The 16,981-nt window shown below is 52.3% G+C and overlaps 2 protein-coding genes across 6 annotated transcripts in view; one reads left to right on the top strand and one right to left on the bottom strand.

The window, feature by feature from the left end:
• LOC116463331 (protein unc-45 homolog A) overlaps positions 1-12,492 on the bottom strand; it is a 20,404-nt gene extending 7,912 nt beyond the window's left edge. Inside the window, exons 1-11 of one of the 2 annotated variants that reach the window (XM_032146391.2) lie at positions 12,382-12,492; positions 11,976-12,186; positions 11,195-11,581; positions 10,820-10,981; positions 10,543-10,579; positions 10,066-10,241; positions 6,394-6,486; positions 5,726-5,893; positions 3,584-3,752; positions 3,110-3,280; positions 1,231-1,402 (exon numbers count right to left, since the gene is read on the bottom strand). In XM_032146391.2, the coding sequence (XP_032002282.1) occupies positions 1,231-1,402; positions 3,110-3,280; positions 3,584-3,752; positions 5,726-5,893; positions 6,394-6,486; positions 10,066-10,241; positions 10,543-10,579; positions 10,820-10,981; positions 11,195-11,200 (1,154 nt within the window). In that variant the 5' untranslated portion in view covers positions 11,201-11,581; positions 11,976-12,186; positions 12,382-12,492. Of the gene's footprint in view, positions 1-1,230; positions 1,403-3,109; positions 3,281-3,583; positions 3,753-5,725; positions 5,894-6,393; positions 6,487-10,065; positions 10,242-10,542; positions 10,580-10,819; positions 10,982-11,149; positions 11,582-11,975; positions 12,187-12,381 lie in introns of both variants that reach the window. The other variant, XM_032146390.2, reaches the window with a different exon arrangement.
• LOC116463332 (guanosine-3',5'-bis(diphosphate) 3'-pyrophosphohydrolase MESH1) lies at positions 11,464-15,601 on the top strand. Of its 4 annotated transcripts, none has more exons than XM_032146393.2 (5): positions 11,464-11,540; positions 13,713-14,088; positions 14,407-14,462; positions 14,573-14,813; positions 15,112-15,601. In XM_032146393.2, exons 2-5 carry the CDS (start codon positions 13,977-13,979, stop codon positions 15,240-15,242), a joined length of 540 nt encoding a protein of 179 aa, XP_032002284.1. In that variant the 5' UTR covers positions 11,464-11,540; positions 13,713-13,976; the 3' UTR covers positions 15,243-15,601. The 4 variants fall into 4 exon arrangements, with proteins under 4 accessions (XP_032002284.1, XP_032002286.1, XP_058290560.1 ...); XM_058434577.1 differs by lacking the exon at positions 11,464-11,540 and adding an exon at positions 13,265-13,421; XM_032146395.2 differs by lacking the exons at positions 11,464-11,540; positions 15,112-15,601 and adding an exon at positions 14,961-15,103 and having other exon boundaries at positions 13,258-14,088.
• The last annotated feature ends 1,380 nt before the right edge of the window (positions 15,602-16,981 follow it).

Below are 16,981 nucleotides of genomic sequence, written 5' to 3' on the forward strand. Positions count from 1 at the left end.
TTTTTTTTTTTTTTTTTTTTTTTTTTTTGAGACGGAGTCTCGCCTCGCTCTGTAGCTCAGGCTGGAGTGCAGTGGCAGGATCTCGGCTCACTGCAACCTCCACCTCCTGGGTTCAAGCGATTCTCCTGCCTCAGCTTCCCAAGTAGCTGGGATTACAGGCACCTACTACCACGCCTGGCTAATTTTTTGTATTTTTAGTAGAGATGGGGTGTCACCGTGTTGGCCAGGCTGGTCTCGAACTCCTGACCTAAGGTGATCACCCACCTGCCTCCACCTCCCAAAGTGCTGGGATTACAGGCATGAGCCACCCCGCACCTGGCCTATAATCTCCTTTAAGAACAAAGACTGTCACCTGGGCGTGGTGGCTCACGCCTGTAATCCCAGCACTTTAGGAGGCCAAGCCGGGCAGATCACCTCAGGTGTGAGGTCAGGAGTTCGAGACCAGCCTGGCCAACATGGTGAAACCCTGTCTCTACTAAAAATACAAAAATTAGCCGGGCATGGTGGTGGGCACCTATAATCCCAGCTACTTGGGAAGCTGAGGCAGGAGAATTGCTTGAACCTGGGAGGGTAGAGGTTGCAATGAGCCAAGATCATATCATTGCACTCCAGCCTGGGCAACAAGAGCGAAACTCCATTTCAAAAAAAAAAAAAAAATCCCAGCACTTTGGGAGGCCAAGGCAGGCGGATCACCTGAGGTCGGGAGTTCAAGACCAGCCTGACCAACATGGAGAAACCCCGTCTCTACTAAAAATACAAAGTTAGCTGGGCGTGGTGGTGCATGCCTGTAATCCCAGCTACTCAGGAGGCTGAAGCAGGAGAATCGCTTGAACCCTGGAGGCAGAGGTTGTGGTGACCCTTGATGGTTCCATTGCACTCCAGCCTGAGCAACAAGAGTGAAACTCCGTCTCAAGAAAAACAAACAAAAAAAGGACTGTCATGTTTCATCTGTGTGGGAACAGATACGTAGGAAGTGTTTGGTAAACCCAGTACGTGCTTGATGGCGTTTGTTGCATTATTGGAACATTGATTTGAGAAAGAGCCGCCCTGGGGAGGCCACTTTGGAGCAGGAAGTGGGCCTTGGGGCCACTTTCCCTTTGTCCAGCCCCCAACTAGTCCTCCCCAAGACTACTCTTTCTGCTGGAAACCTTTCATTTCTGCCCCACCTCAAGGAGTCAGAACTTTTTCGCTAGAATCCCTGGCAACGGGAGGTGAAACAGACTTCCTTACTTGATGTAGTTTTCACAAAGTCGGTGGAAATTCTCCCTCTCCGCATCACACCTGAGGTCATCAAAGAGCTTGCTGAGGAGAATAGAGGCGCTCATGCGGCTGTTCGCCGTCACTGCGAGCTCCCCAGGAGGGTCCTGTAGAGAGCCCCCAACTTCCAAAATCTTTTTCAGACCTGTAAAGACACCCCGTTTAGACAGCAGAACACTAGTTCCAACCCCTAAAAGTAAAAGAAAGAGGCTTCCTAGGAGATGTGGAGAAAAGCAAGACAAGAAGGCTACAGAGTTCTGACAACTGCATCCAGGGCAGCCCAGAGAATCTGCTTAGCTGATCTGCTACCTAAGGGAGGCAGCTGTAGGATCAGGAAGGACCTCAGAAGTGACGCCTGCATGCCAGCCCTGCCCCTGGGGCCAAATGCTCTGGAGCTTTTGAGGTTCCTCATCTGTAAAACTAAGGAGAAAAGTATATCCACACCTCATAGCATCATTGTGAACACAATATCCACACCTCGTAGGATCATTGTGAAAGACCCTGCTCATGCAAGGCCTTTGCAAAGTTTTTCTTATTTATCTTTTTTTTTTTTTTTTTAGACAGAGTCTCGCCCTGTTGCCCAGGCTGGAGAGCAATAGCGCAGTCTCAGCTCACTGCAGCCTCCGCCTCCTGAGTTTAAGTGATTCTCCTGCCTCAGCCTCCAGAATAGCTGGGATTACAGGTGCGTGCCACCACACCTGGCTAATTTTTTGTATCTTTTAGTAGAGACGGGGTTTCACCATGTCAAGCCAGGCTGGTCTCAAACTCCTGATCTTGTGGTCTGCCCACCTCGGCCTCCCAAAGTGCTGGGATTATAGGCGTGAGGCACTGTGCCCAGCTCGTATTTATCTTTTAGGGGAAGAGAGATGAATTGATATATCTACCTTTATTTTTTCCTCTGAGTATAGAATATAGAAGTAATACATGCTCACTCAAAAAAAAAAAAACAGGGCACAATGGCTCATGACTGTAATCCCAACACTTTGGGAGACCAAGGTGGGTGGATTGTTTGAGGTCAGGAGTTCGAGACCAGCCTGGCCAACATGGTGAGATTCCATCTCTACTAAAAATGCAAGAATTAGCCGGGCATACTGATGCGTGCCTGTAATCCCAGCTACTCGGGAGGCTCAGGCAGGAGAATTGCTTGAACCCAGGAAACGGAGGCTGCAATGAGCTGAGATTGTGCCACTGCACTCCAGCCTGGGTGACAGAGTGAGACTCCGTCTCAAAAAAAAAAAAAGATACAGAAAGCTAATCCAGCCTCTCTGCTAACCTGCTTGCAGGCCCGCTCAATGTGCATGTATCTGCACACACATATGATAGAAGAATCTAACTCTGAGCCCCCTAAGGGTAGCTCCTGTGCCTGTAGGTGTTGCAAGAGCTGAATCCCATTGCTCTGGAAGATCTTCTCAGCTCCAGCATCCTCCTGAGCCACAGGACGCACTTCACTGCAGACACATGGCTGGAGATAATAACAACTTTTTTTTCTTTTTTTTTTTTTTTTTTTGAGACAGGGTCTCCCTCTGTTGCCCAGTCTGTAGTGCAGTGGTGCAATCATAGCTCACTGAAGCCTTGACCTCCCAGGGTTAAGTAATTCTCCCACCTCAGCCTCTGGAGTAGCTAGGACTGCCGATGCACACCACCATGCCCAGCTAATTTTTTTAATTTTTCATAGAGACAGGGTCTCGCTATGTTGCCCGGGCTGATCTTAAACTCCTGGCTTCAAGTGACCCCCTGCCTCTCAAAGTGCGTCATCCACCATGCCTGGCCCCACTCACAACTTTTCTCATTACTCCTAAGGATAAACAAACTTCAGCTGCCGAAGCAAGTTTTTGTGAACTATATCACCTACCTTGGTCAATGACCCAGAGGGTGAGGCTGTTGTTGGGGTCCTTGAGAGACTTCCGGGGCACCGCTTTAATCAGGAGGGTCAGGGCATTGTCTCGGCCTTGGCCAGAGACCCCCACCTCTGTCAGCAGATCTAAGAGGTTACTGATGAGGACCTTCAGCTCCCGGGCGGGATCTGGCAACAAGAAGACATCAGTGGGCTCCACAGCAGCCCAGCCCTGTTTGACCCTTGAACTTCTCCAACAAACCAGGGAGACACAGGGAAGGGGGGATCCACATCCCAGGCCCCAGACTGAGCTCCAGCTTTGTCCTAAGGCACCTTGGCTGCTGAGAATCTACAGTAAAATAATGTCACCAAACCGTATTCCAAACAACCTGCAGCTGCAAGTCTGGTCCCCAAAAAACTGGCCTGGCTGGCTCAGCCCCATCCCTTCCATGACAGTAACGTCCAAAAGACCCCAGACCTGCTTCCACTCACCCACGATGATGGCGCCTTCTTTGCCTCGGAAGCCTTTTTTGATGCCTTCCTTGAGGGCATCAAACATAACCTGCAGCAGGTGGCAGGCAGCCAGGGACACAGCCTGGCTTTCCACGCCCAGGATGGAGACCACTCGCCGAGTTCCCAGTATGCTCAGGGTTGCCACTGTCTGGGGTGGGAGAGGTAAACAGAAGCTTCCAGTTGGTGAAGGGCAGCTACAGAGATCCCTAACTGTGAGTTACAGAATACGGCCAGAAGGAGACAATTGGGTGGAAGGCCCAGCTCCAGGTGAACACAAGACAGAATGGATGGCATGACCCAGGGTAATGGCGGGATAATTTTGTTAGAAAGATTTCCGAAAGGAAACATTACACAGCAATGCCCTACTACCTCTCGTTGGTGCCAGAGAAGACATAGTACACTGCAGCCCTGGGAGCAGCTGCTTTAGCTCATGTCTCCCCAAGAAAAAGACCTAAACCTAGACGAAGCTACCTGACCACCAGGCTTAATGGTCTAGTTCTTCCCCAATCTAAACCCCGAGGTTCTTTCCATACCCTGGGGATGTGGACGTAATGTACACAGAATGGGCCCATGAGACCTCTCCACCCCATTTCTTTTTTTTTTCTTTTTTGAGATGGAGTCTCGCTCTGTCACCCATGCTTGAGTGCAGTGGCACGATCTGGGCTCACTGCAAGCTCCACCTCCCAGGTTCACGCCATTTCCCTGCCTCAGCCTACCGAGCAGCTGGGACTACAGGCGCCCACCACCACCACCACCACGTCCAGCTAATTTTTTGTATTTTTAGTAGAGACGGGGTTTCACCATGTTAGCCAGGATGCTCTCTATCTCCTGACCTTGTGATCCACCCGCCTCGGCCTTCCAAAGTGCTGGGATTACAGGCATGAGCCACCAGGCCCCGCCCTCTCCACCCTGTTTCTAAGCTGGAGAACCCTAGAAGGCCTGCTTGGTCCACTAAGCCCAAATCCTGACTGCTTCCACTTAGCAGCTAAGTGTCCCTGGCCAAGACTGTGAACTGGAATGGACGGGAAGGCAGGAGGGAACAGAATGCATATGCTTTTAACAATCTTAGCCTTGGGAGACCCAGAGTGCAGCCCAAGCTTAGCCTGAAGAGATTTCATTGACTGTTTCACAGTTCCACCCCTATCTAGGAATTGTGGGCTCCTCTAAAAGCAACTAAGGGTCTAGTCTCTTGTCCCCTCTCCCCTGGAGCAAGCCAGCTCAGGTAAGAGCTGGGGGCATGGACTTCACCACACCGGCCCGGGAGCAGGACTGTTCTTGCTGAACTGTCCATGCGGGGCCACCACCATCCATGCTGAGAATCATGTCGGGATCAAGCCCTACGTGCCCGGTCACTGTCTCGATGGTAGAGAGATGCTGTGGTGGCCCGGCATGTTCTGGGCAATGAGCTTGCTTGTGCCATATGGACACTGAAGGAGTCAGTGACCAGTGTGTTTTTGTGAGTTGCCTGCAGGAAAGCTGGGGCTCACACTTGTAAGCCCCCCACAAAGCAAGTGCTTGGGGTACCCCAAAGCCGTTTTTGCTCTTTCTACCCTACTTCATCCTAAGTTATGTTGGTCTTTTTCACGCCATTTTTATTTTTTCTCTCTTGTTACATGTATCTCCTTGTACTCTGCCTTTTCTTTTTTTGTTGTTTTGTTTTGTTTTGTTTCTGAGATAGTCTCGCTCTGTCACCCAGGCTGGAGTGCAGTGGCGCGATCTCAGCTCACTACAACCTCCACCTCCTGGGTTCAAGCAAGTCTCGTGCCTCAGCCTCCTGAGTAGCTGGGATTACAGGTGCGTGCTACCATGCCCGGCTAATTTTTTTATTTTTAGTAGAGACAGGGTTTCGCCTTGTTGGCCAGGCTGGTCTTGAACTCCTGACCTCAAGTGATCCACCTGCATCAGCCTCCCCAAAATGCTGGGATTACAGGTGTGAGGCACCGTGACCTAAGTTCTTTTTAGAATAAGGTAAGGGGTAGAATAAGGTAACGTAAGAGGGTGGAAGAGTGGATGGATGGATGGACGGGCAGATGGGCGGATGGGCAGATGGGTGGACAGAGGGATGGATGGACAGACAGACAAAGGGACTGAAGCTGTAACCAGCCCCTCCACTCCACCTACCCGTGACTGATGCTCAGAGCAAATGCCAACCAGCGTACGCAGAGCCGCCAGCATGAGGTCAGTCTCTCCCGTGTCCAGTAAACGTTGCAAGAGCTGAACCCCATTACTCCGGAAGATCTTCTCCGCTCCAGCATCCTCCCTGGCCAGCACCACCAGGTTCTGAGAAGCCTACGTCAAAGGAAGTACATTATAATGTTGATACTGCACGTGGCATAGGATGCAGCACTGGTGAGCAGGGGCCCCGAGCCCCGGACCTCACTGCTTCCACTTCACAATTGACTGACCATGGCCAAAAAATAACCTCTTTGAAGTTTAGCTTCCTCTGTAAGTAGAGGGAAGAGCCTTCTCTCGGGATTGATAGTTAGAGCAAATGAGTCCCCAGCAGAGCCTGAGGGGCTGGGACAGTGCCTCAGTTACCTCTGTACACCCAGTTCCTGGCACAGGGCCTGGCCACCAAGGTACTCTGGGAACACTGGTTCTCTTTCCTTGGTTCATGCTAAAGCCCCAGACCCTCAGAGCTCCCATCCAGGCCCCATGAGCCCAGCTGCACGATTGGAGCAGCGGCAGAGCAGGGCAGCAGGGGCTTCGGGGAGCTACATGGGTGAAGGATGCTATGGATGGGTGGCTCATGTGGGAGCTCACTAACTGACTCAGCCCGGGGCCTGTACCTTTTGCTTTTTCTCAGTGCCCTTCTCCTCTGGGTCCAGCAGTATCTGGAACATCTGTTCCACTTTGGCATCCGTCGAGGACATGTACCGCACCTAGATAAACCAACAAAGCACGGAGGAAATCACGGCTGTTGGCCAGAGACATCACACTCCATATTCATTTGTCTCCAGCTCCTCACTCTGGGAGGCTCAGGGCTAGCACCTAGCTACCCTGGGCAGGAAGAGACTTGCCTGGCAGCGCCTCCTAAATTTCCCGCAGCTGTTTTTCTTTCTGAGCTATTTCCTGCTTGGGCAGCAGGGGCAGTGCCGATGCTGTAGTGCCTTTCGGGAGGGGAGGTATCGTGTCAGCTACGAGGCAACACACTCCCAGTGGTGCCATCTACGTTGTGGCAGCGTGAATGGGCTTCCCGTGGCACTGAACTCAGTATTTATACCTCCTGCCAGGGAGCTGGCAGATCGTGAGGTAGTTGCTAACACTTCCTTTAGCTCCAGAATTCTCTTTTCACTGTTTTAAAAATAATCTTGGCCGGGTGCGGTGGCTCACGCTTGTAATCCCAGCACTTTGGGAGGCCGAGGCGGGCGGATCACGAGGTCAGGAGATCGAGACCACGGTGAAACCCCGTCTCTACTAAAAATACAAAAAATTAGCCGGGCGTGGTGGCGGGCGCCTGTAGTCCCAGCTACTCGGAGAGGCTGAGGCAGGAGAATGGCGTGAACCCGGGAGGCGGAGCTTGCAGTGAGCCGAGATTGCGCCACTGCACTCCAGCCTGGGCAACAGAGCGAGACTCTGTCTCAAAAAAAAATAAAAAAAATAAAAAAATAATCTGAGCTGGGCGCAGTGGCTCACGCCTGTAATCCCAACACTTTGGGAGGCCGAGGTGAGCAGATCATCTGAGGTCAGGAGTTTGAGACCAGCCTGGCCAACATGGTGAAACTCTGTCTCTACTAAAAATATAAAAATTAGCCAGGTGTGGTGGCGGCTGCCTGTAATCCCAGCTACTCGGGAGGCTGAAGCAGGAGAATCACTTGAATCTGGGAGGTGGAGGTTGCAGTGAGCAGAGATCCACTGCACTCCAGCCTGGGTGACAGGATAAGACTCTGTCTCAAAACAAATACATAAATAAATAAATAATAATCTGAACGGGCAAGACCATCCTAGGCCTACTCCCCCACCCCCAAAGTCCTGGGCATAGATGGTGGCACAAGCCTAGCATGTGGACCACCCACCTTCCTCTCTTGCATCCATGGCAGCCATGACTAACCAGTCATGGCACGTTCCCCTGCTCGGCTTAGGCAATCTGCTTCCTAATTCTTCTCAACATAGGACTCTGGGCAGCCACTGCCAATCAGAGTTGGCATTGAGAGAGGAAACCTATTTGCTTTCCCAGGTTTCAGCATTTCAGTGAAGTGTCTGCCATCATGTTATCTGCTTCCACTGCGTCAGCATTTTAACATCAAATTATCTGGTGAATTTGAGCTTGGTTGTAGCTCATAATTAGATTCTTTTCTCCTAATTTAAAAATATACATATTTTATACAATTTCTCTTTATTAAAAAAATATGAACAGGTGATGCAGTCTCCTTTGGAAAGCCCTCTCAATCCCATTCCTTTCCTCAGGGGTCACAACGTTATCATTTTGAGTATATCTTTTAAAATGTTTTCCTGAAAAAATAAAGAAACAAAAATGCATATTTGGCCCGGTGCCATGGCTCACACCTGTTATCCCAGCAAGTTGGGAGGCTGAGGTGAGTAGATCCCTTGAGCCTAGGAGTTCAAGACCAGCCACCTGGGCAACACGGTAAAACCCTGTCTCTACAAAAAATATAAAAATTAGGCGAGCGTGGTGACATGCATTTGTCCCAGCTACTTGGGAGGCTGAAGTGGGAGGATTGCTTGAGCCCGGGAGGCAGAGGTTGTACTCCAGCATGGGTGACAGAGTGAGACCCTGTCTCAAAATACATAAATAAATAAATAAATAAATAAATAATTAAATTTAAAAAATAAAATATTTTCGGCTGGGCGCAGTGGCTCACACCTGTAATCCCAGCACTTTGGGAGGCCGAGGCAGGCAGATCACAAGGTCAGGGGCTCCAGACCATCCTGGCCAACACGGTGAAACTGCATCTCTACTAAAAATACAAAAAATTAGATGGGCGTGGTGGCATGCTCCTGTAGTCCCAGTCCCAGCTATTTGGAGGACTGAGGCAGGAGAATTACTTGAACCTGGGAGGCGGAGGTTGCAGTGAGCCAAGATTGCGCCACTGCACTCCAGCCTGGGCAACAGAGCAAGACTCCATTTCGAAAAATTAATTAATTAATTAAATTTAATATTTTCTGGCCAGGCACGGTACCTCACGCCTGTAATCCCAGCACTTTGGGAGGCCGAGGTGGGCAGACCACAAGATCAGGAGATCAAGACCACCCTGGCTAACACGGTGAAACCCCGTTTCTACTAAAAATACAAAAAAATTAGCCAGGTGTGGTGGCGGGTGCCTGTAGTCCCAGCTGCTGGGGAGGCTAAGGCAGGAGAATGGCGTGAACCCAGGAGGTGGAGCTTGCAGTGAGCCGAGATTGCGCCACTGCACTCCAGCTTGGGTGACAGAACAAGACTCCATCTCAAAAAACAACAAAAAAAAAACCATTAAATATTTTCCTTTGTATTTACATACCCAAGTGTACCCACAGAAAAAATACAGCATTGTTTTGCTATGCAAGGGATCATTAACATAAATGATATTATACTATATGTGTTATTGTATATTTTGCTTCTTTTCTTTTTCAAAAGAGACAGGGCCTCACTCTGTCAGCCAGGCTGGAGTGCAGTGGCACGATCATATCTCACTGTAACTGCAAAATCTAGGGCCCGAAGGACTCTCCTGCCTCAGCCTCACAGGTAGCTGGGACTACAAGGGTGTGCCACCACACCCAGCTAACTTTTTAGGTTTTGGTAGCAACAGGGTTTCATTATGTTGCCCAGGCTGGTCTCAAACTCCTGGCCTCCAGTGATCGTCCCATCTTGGCCTCCAAAAGCACTGGGATTACAGGATGAACCACCATGCCCTGCCTATTTTGCTTTGTTCATTCAACAAGTGTCCCAGAGCTTCCCATTTCAATATATGTGTATCTACCTATTCTCAGTAACTATATAAGAGTCTATAGTAAGGACATTACCCAATTTATTCAGCCATTCCTCTGTGGCTGGGCATTCAGGCAAGTTCCAAGTTTTTCTTACTACAAAAAAGGCTGAAATAAACATACACATGTCTACTTGTGCACGTGGACAAGGCTTCTCTGAGAGAAACAGCAAGAAGTAAACATATGGGATCACAAGATACGCTCATTTCAAATTTAATAGATATGCTAAAGTACTCTCCAAAAGAGCTGTACCGATTTATACTCCTCCAGCGGTCATCAGAGAGCCCTTGGCCCCCAGCCTCACCACTGATGTGTCTACCTCTCTCCTTCTCGAAAAGTGTACAAACTTTTAAATATCTGCCAAACAGACCTCCAAATCAACAGTAACGTGCTGTCATCTTAATTTGCTTTTCCCTGGCCACAGGCAAGGTTCACTTGCCATCAGTATCTCTTGTCTGGAGAACTGTGTCTACACCCCTGGCCCAGACACCTTCACCACCAGTCAATGCTTCCACCTCTCTGGGTCACTGACATACCTTCTCCTGAATCTGGCCCCCGATGTTCCGCAAGGCCTCCTGGAAAACTTTGTTCTTGGGCTCCAAGCTCACACATCTCTGCAGGTCAAGGACAGCCTGGTCCAGGCGGCCCAGCTTCTCTAGGGCTTGGCTCCGCCGGTAGAGTGCTTTGACATCCCCACCATCCTTTTCAATGGCTGAGCACAAACAGGAGCACTGTCAGCACCCATGAGGCCACCGTCTCCAGGCAAGAGCGGTAGGGAAAGATCTCGAGGGAAGGCCAGAAGAAGGTGGGGGGACGAATGTGGGGCTCGGTGCTTCAGCCTCAGAAAAGGTGAGGGTAGCTGCAGAAAAGGAAAGGCCCGAGGCAGTGGGAAAGAAAGAAGGCAGATGTGTCTCTGGGGCCAAAGGAGGAGAATGTGATGGTGCAGCGGTCCCAGAGTCCTTGCCCACCACAGAAGCCCTACAGCTCCACACCAGGGCCCACCATTCCCATACCTTTGGATGCTTCTGCTTCTGCTTTGTCGTAATCTTCCTGTAAGAGAAAGACAGGAGCCTGAAGGAATGGTCATCTCCCTCTCGGGGCACTAACCAGGCAGCAGGGGTACTCTCGCTCTCCAAGGTCACCCGATCCCCCACCACCCTGAGGTGCAAAAGACATCTGGCAAGCGGGGATGGCCTGGGAGCGTGAATGCCCAGTTGGGGCCCAAGCATCAGCTTAGATGGGCGAACCGGGGCCCGGGCAGGCAAGGGGAAGAGCGCCAGTCTCCCTCACCAGTTTGAGGTGGCAGGCGGCCCGGTTCCGGTGCAGAATGGCCTGGTCCTGGGGCGTCGCGTCCAGACCCAGGGCCTGAGTGTAGGCCGCCAGGGCGCCCCCGTAGTCTCCACATTTGAACAGCTCATTGCCCTCTTTCCGCAGCTGCTCCACTGAGCTGGCCTGCAGAGAGAAAGGGGGCGGAAACGTCGGAGGGGATTCGGGGCAGAGCCCGGGAGCTAAGGGGAGAGGAGAGGAGGGATTGGGGCGAGCCTCATGGATGGCGAGAAGGAGGCCGAAGATGGTCAGGGCGGGTGCGAAGGGGTGATGGCGCGGGGGTTGGGTACGCACCCCGGGGGTGGCCGGCCGGGGCTCGGGGGTCCCTGGACCACTCACAGTCATCGCGGAGAGGGTGTCCGGTGCCCGCGCAGGCGCAGTCTCTGGCGCGGGGCGAGTCGGGGCTCTGGACGCGGCCGGGAGCTGCCCCGCCCCACTCTTGCGTCGGAGGTGGGGTTAGAGAGGGGCAGGGCTAACGAGTGAGCGCGCCCGGGCAGGGGCGGGGCGCTTGGCTCTGGATCGCAGGTGCAGGCAAGTTCCGGGCGCGCCTAAGCTGTCCCCGCAGAGACCTGCAGGAAGCTCGCGGCGGAGGACCCAGAGGGAGGCCTGCGGTGGCTCCAGCCCCGACTCCGGCCCCGACCGCAGCAGAAGTGCACGAGGTCTACGGTCATCAGGGTCACAACCAGTAGGTTGTAGAGGCCCAACACTAGGAGCGGGCCTGGGCCCCTGCGGGAGAGAAAAAGTATCTGGATCCCGGCCCCGGCCGCGGTCTCGCTGCTGCGCAATGTGGAGGGTACAGAACCCCTGGGAGTCCGGAGAAAGCTCAGGACTCCCTCCCCAAATAAGTGTAGTCTTACATACACACATTTGCATACGAATTTAGGAGCTCATCCTAGAGCCACCTATGGGCAGATTCAGGATGGCTCCCCATTACCAGCTTGCACAGCCCCCTGAACTTCTCCTTTGTAATTGTAATCATGATCTACATGATTTTCGGTTGCGGTCTGTCTCTTCGCTAGTCTGTAAGTTACAAGCCTCCCACCCCCTAATTTAGGAACAGAGCCCCAGATACTGGAACACCCTGTCGATGTTCCAGTGGCTCCGAGGTTGGAGATCTCACCTGAGGATGGGCGGGGGCGGAAGAGCGGACAGATTGACTTGGTACAGGGCCTCAAATTCAGCCGGGGTGCAGCAGGAGCCCCCTGCAGCCTGCAGGTGGCAGCAGTAGGCTTCCTCTGGAGAATCAGAGAGACGAGGGCAAAAGAAACCAGGGTAGTGGCGGCCATCGACATCCCGAGCGGTCTGGCACAAGTGAGGGTGGTGGACCAGAGCTGAAGAGAGAGATGGGGGGGCTAGAGACAAGCAGGAGGGATCTTTCCACAGCTCACTCCACCCCTACTGGAGAGTAAAAGAGATCAGCCCCTACCAGACGAAAAGACACCCTTCCACCCATCCCCATCAGTTCCAGTTCCCAGGAGTAGCCCATAGCACCAGAGGCAGGTGGGCCGCAGGGGTAAGTGCTGTACCTGAGAGAGAGGTTGGCTGGACAAGGGTCACCAAGCTGAAGAGCAGCAGTAGACCCACGGATAGGCCTGTCAGCAAGGGGCCTGACCTCCTTCTCTGGATGCCCATGAGAGTTCACCACCACCCCTGTCCTGGTCCTGGGAACCCCAGCATCTCTCTAGGCCATGACTGCAGACAATAAGGAAATAAAAATCAAAGCCCCAAGGCCCTCGGGCACCATTAATACGAGCCTGAAGCTTCTCTATCACAGGCTTTTAGAGAGAGATGACAGGGACTGGGTTTCTATCTCCTGTTGGAAACCATGGGGCCTGCATTGCCAAACTGCTGAGGGAGAGAAGGCTCAAAGGACTAGAGGACAGAATGAGGGATGAGAGAGCAGCTGAGCCATTAGTATGAAGAACAAACAAGCATTTAGAGCCAAATATGTTTCTACCCATTCTCCAACTTCCAGGCTGCCATGGAAGCTCTGGGAATTCTGACCCTCCTATTTCAGGTCCCAGAGACCTCAGTTCCAGCATGTGGGGCTTCCCTCCCTAACCTCTGCTACATGGCAACCACCAAGACTAGCTGAAAACCAAGGGTGACTCCTTTCATTAGCTTTTCCCCTGAGCCTTATCTGCCCCAGCTACCAGCCAGAACACAAAAGCTACCTGTCTGATTACAGTATACTTAGCTAATAGGGAACCCCCTCTCACAGAGAAGTTCTATAGGGATCACCAGGTTTCTCTTACCCCTCAGCTGCCCTAAGGCAGGGAATTTCTCCAGAAGGCCACCAGCCAGCAGAATTAAGTGTTATTCTAGTGCCTACCCAGGCCTGACAACATCATGCTCCCAGGACAGCAATGACAACACTCATCACCCCAGGGGCCCACAGAAGATGCCTAGAGACTGACATAGGAGCTCTCATGGCATAAGAAGACAGTGCAAATTTCATCTGCAACACTGAGGACAAAGGCAGTTCCTGCAGAAACGTCACAGCTACCTGGGAGCCTAAGTCTGAAGCAATTAGGCAGGGCTCCCAGTGAAGGCTCTGATTTTTCAGGTCAGTCCCTAGGGTCTCCTGGAGGGCCCAAAGATAGACTCCCCTGCCCACAGAACCTGGCCCATCCCTACAGGGAGAACTATTTTTAGAACACTTGGAGAATTTTCAGAGCTTTTACAGGTTGAAGATTGTTCATGGGGGGAGCTTCTGGGAGAAGCTGTCTCTGACTCTGAGGGTATGTGGATTGGCCTTTCTTCCCGCTCCCATAGTCCCCTGAGCCTTGGCCACCCTGGATTCAGAGCACTGTGAGGCCACTGCCTTATTTCTTGTCTGTCTTCCTCTTTTCCACAGACTGTGGGCTCTCAGAGAGCCAGGCTTATGTTCTTGCACCCCCAGTAGAGCACACTGAGCTGGGGGCTGCGATGCTGAAGGCAGCTGTCCACATCACTTGCTCTCTGCGCCTGGCATGTCAGCTCCAGAGGAATTCATCTGGGGCAGGCCCAACTCGGCCCGCTGAATTAGCCTCCACGATCCCCGGGCCTCCCCGGCGCCAGGGGGCGCTGTAAACGTTCCGTCCGGGCCCCAGCGGCCGCAGTCGCCCGCCCCATCCGCGCGATGGGCTCCGAGGCGGCGCAGCTGCTGGAGGCTGCCGACTTCGCGGCTCGCAAGCACCGGCAGCAGCGGCGGAAGGACCCCGAAGGGACCCCCTACATCAACCACCCCATCGGTGGGCGCGTTGGCCGCGGAGCGCCGCCTGCGGCACCTGGGCTGTGGGGACTGGGAAGGAAACGTGGGGGGCGTGCACCTCATTGAGCACCTATTTTGTCCCAAGCTTAGTGCGATATACCGTTTAAGCCTCATAACAATTGGAACGGTAGGCATGATTGTTCCCTTTGTCGGTTGACTCCCAGAGGGTAAGGGACTTGACCAAGGTCACCCAGCTAGTGAGAGTCCACAAGGGGCCACATCTGGCTCTCCAAAACCCACAACACACCGCCTTGGGACTACCTCCGACCTGACTTCCTGCTTTGCCCCTCCCCGTCAGGTGTGGCACGGATCCTGACCCACGAGGCGGGAATCACTGACATTGTGGTGTTACAGGTAACTTTCCCCCTTCTCTGCTAGGAGCCTGGGATGGGGATCAGGGGCCCCATTCAGCAATGGGCAACCCTTGGCTGACATCTCAGGGCTGAGTGGGAACTTGTCCCCAGGCGGCCCTGCTCCATGACACGGTGGAGGACACGGACACCACCCTGGATGAGGTGGAGCTACACTTTGGGGCACCAGTGCGGCGCCTGGTGGAGGAGGTAACAGATGACAAGACTCTGCCCAAGCTGGAGAGAAAGAGGCTGCAGGTGGAGCAAGCGCCCCACAGTAGCCCCGGGGCCAAACTGGTGAAGCTGGCAGACAAGCTGTACAATCTGAGGGACCTGAATCGCTGCACCCCAGAGGGTACGCTTTCGTATGGGCTCTAAGGGAAAAGGGAGGGGGATGCCGCCTTCTGAAGACACAGGTTGGTCAGTTCCCCTGAAAAACCCTGGGCATTCTTAATTCCCAAATTAATCCTACTGGACCACTCTTGGATCTTCTTTCATACAGTAAAAATACAATAGCTGGGCCAAGGGGAAGTTTTCAGGACAGCTCATTCCATCAGGAACTCATGGCCTTGAACCAAGCTTGCCAGGAAGTGGGGAAAAGGCAGTGCTTTCCTTGACATCACGCTAGCAAGTTTCTGTCGACTCTTATGCAGGATGGTCAGAACATCGAGTCCAGGAATACTTCGAGTGGGCAGCGCAGGTGGTGAAGGGGCTTCAGGGAACAAACCGGCAACTGGAAGAGGCTCTAAAGCATCTGTTCAAGGAGCGGGGGCTGACACTCTGATCAGTGCTTGAAGCTATCCAGAGGCACAACTCCAGCCTCGTTCAGGCCGGAGAGGATTCATACGCCTTCTCTTCTGTGCCTCCAGAGCTCCCTACATCCTTCCCAGATATTAGAGGTTAAAAAGAGACTTGCGTTTTTTCTCAATCTGAAGGTCTCCTGCTAACTAAGCTGAGCCCCGCGTGTGGGAATCAGATGTACCCACCATCCATTTCTGATGCACTCACTGCCTTTCCCCAAGTCTTGGGTCTGTTTGCTATTTTGCATGGTGGGATCTCTGGCCCCTCAGGGACTTGAGATTATATAAGTACTAGTTCCTAAGACGTTATGGAAAATAAAAATAACTGTGGGTTAAGGTTTAAGCTGCTGCTGCTCCTTCTCCAGCCTCCGACTGGTAGGCTGCATATCTGTCCTTCAGCAAAGCAGGACTAATTGTGTGTCCCGGAGTCACCTCCCTCAGGTTGCGGGCCTCAACCCCTCCGAACCTGGCTTCCTTGTCAGTGAGATGGGTTGTGTAATTATCAGGTTAGACTGTGACGTGCCTGATGGAGCCTGACACAAAGGTGCTCAATAAATGGTAGCAGCCTTTCCCATTTAGAAAGTTGGAAGGGGGCCAGACACGGTGTCTCTCGCCTGTAATCCCAGCACTTTGGGAGGCCGAGGCGGGCGAATCACTTGAGGTCAGGAGTTCAAGATCAGCCTGGCCAGCATGGCGAGGCCCCATCTCTACTAAAAATACAAAAAAAATTAGCCGGGCGCAGTGGCTCGCGCCTGTAATCCCAGCTACTCAGGAGGCTGAGGCAGGAGAATCGCTTGAACCCGGGATGCGGAGGTTGTACTGAGCCGAGATCGCGCCACTGCACTCCAGCTTGGGTGACAGAGCGAGACTCCGTCTCAAAAATGAAAAAAGAAAAGACGTATTGGAAAGGAAGTGCCGCCCGCTTACCGACAACCATTGCTGGGCACGGGAGAGACCCCAGCAGCAACATGATTGGGCCGGTGGGGGATTCTGGTTCCCCAGTACCTCTAGCCGCGCCAGAAACTCGGTGACTCGCAATCCCCTCGCCCTTCCGCATTGCGGGTTACTTCGGTGGTTAAGTGACAGGGACTTCCGGGAAGGCCCGGAAGTGGCCCGGGGCTTTCCGACCCCGGGAGCCGGGCAGTAGGCGGAGTGTAGGGGAGGCGGTGGAACTTTGCTCGATGGCCACGGGGAGGGATTGCCCGGTCGTGGTTTTTCAGTCGTTGCTGAGCAGCTGAGGTTTATTTTTATGTATTTTATTCTGCATCCAGTCATCCATTAAAGCCAAAGTTTATTAAGCTGTCTGGAAAAGCGATCATCTTGGGTACGAGGAAATTGTTAGGTCAAAGCTTTTCGACTACGATAGTTGTTTGCCCAAGTGAAGCCCCAGCGGAGGGCTCTGCGAAAAAGTAGGTGAAGGGCAACCAAAAAAGCCGAATTAAAAGGAAACAAATGAACAAAGTTCAGTGTAATCCCCAGGGTATGGTACATTTTGGAGAACTTTGAACTTAATTTTTTTAAATTAGTTTTGCGGGAGTAGGATTACGAGATTTTTTTTTTAACAAAAGATGACTTTGTTGTAGTCCACTTTATGTGTTTTGTTGCCTGTGTTTTTAATGTCATATTTAAGAAATCGTTGCTAAATCTAATGCCATGAAGCTTTTCCCGTTTTCTTCTAGGAGCTTTCGTTTTAGCTTTTTTTTTTTTTTTTTTTTTTTTTTTG

This window comes from Hylobates moloch, unplaced genomic scaffold, assembly GCF_009828535.3.
Source record: "Hylobates moloch isolate HMO894 unplaced genomic scaffold, HMol_V3 SCAFFOLD_33, whole genome shotgun sequence".
NCBI lineage: Eukaryota > Metazoa > Chordata > Mammalia > Primates > Hylobatidae > Hylobates > Hylobates moloch.

Excerpts from the sequence above, each read along its gene's own strand:
- LOC116463332 (XM_032146393.2), top strand. The coding sequence starts at position 13,977 with ATGGGCTCCGAGGCGGCGCAGCTGCTGGAGGCTGCCGACTTCGCGGCT. Across the intron at positions 14,089-14,406 it reads CTACATCAACCACCCCATCG|GTGTGGCACGGATCCTGACC; the intron begins GTGGGCGCGTTG and ends CCTCCCCGTCAG. Across the intron at positions 14,463-14,572 it reads CTGACATTGTGGTGTTACAG|GCGGCCCTGCTCCATGACAC; the intron begins GTAACTTTCCCC and ends ACTTGTCCCCAG.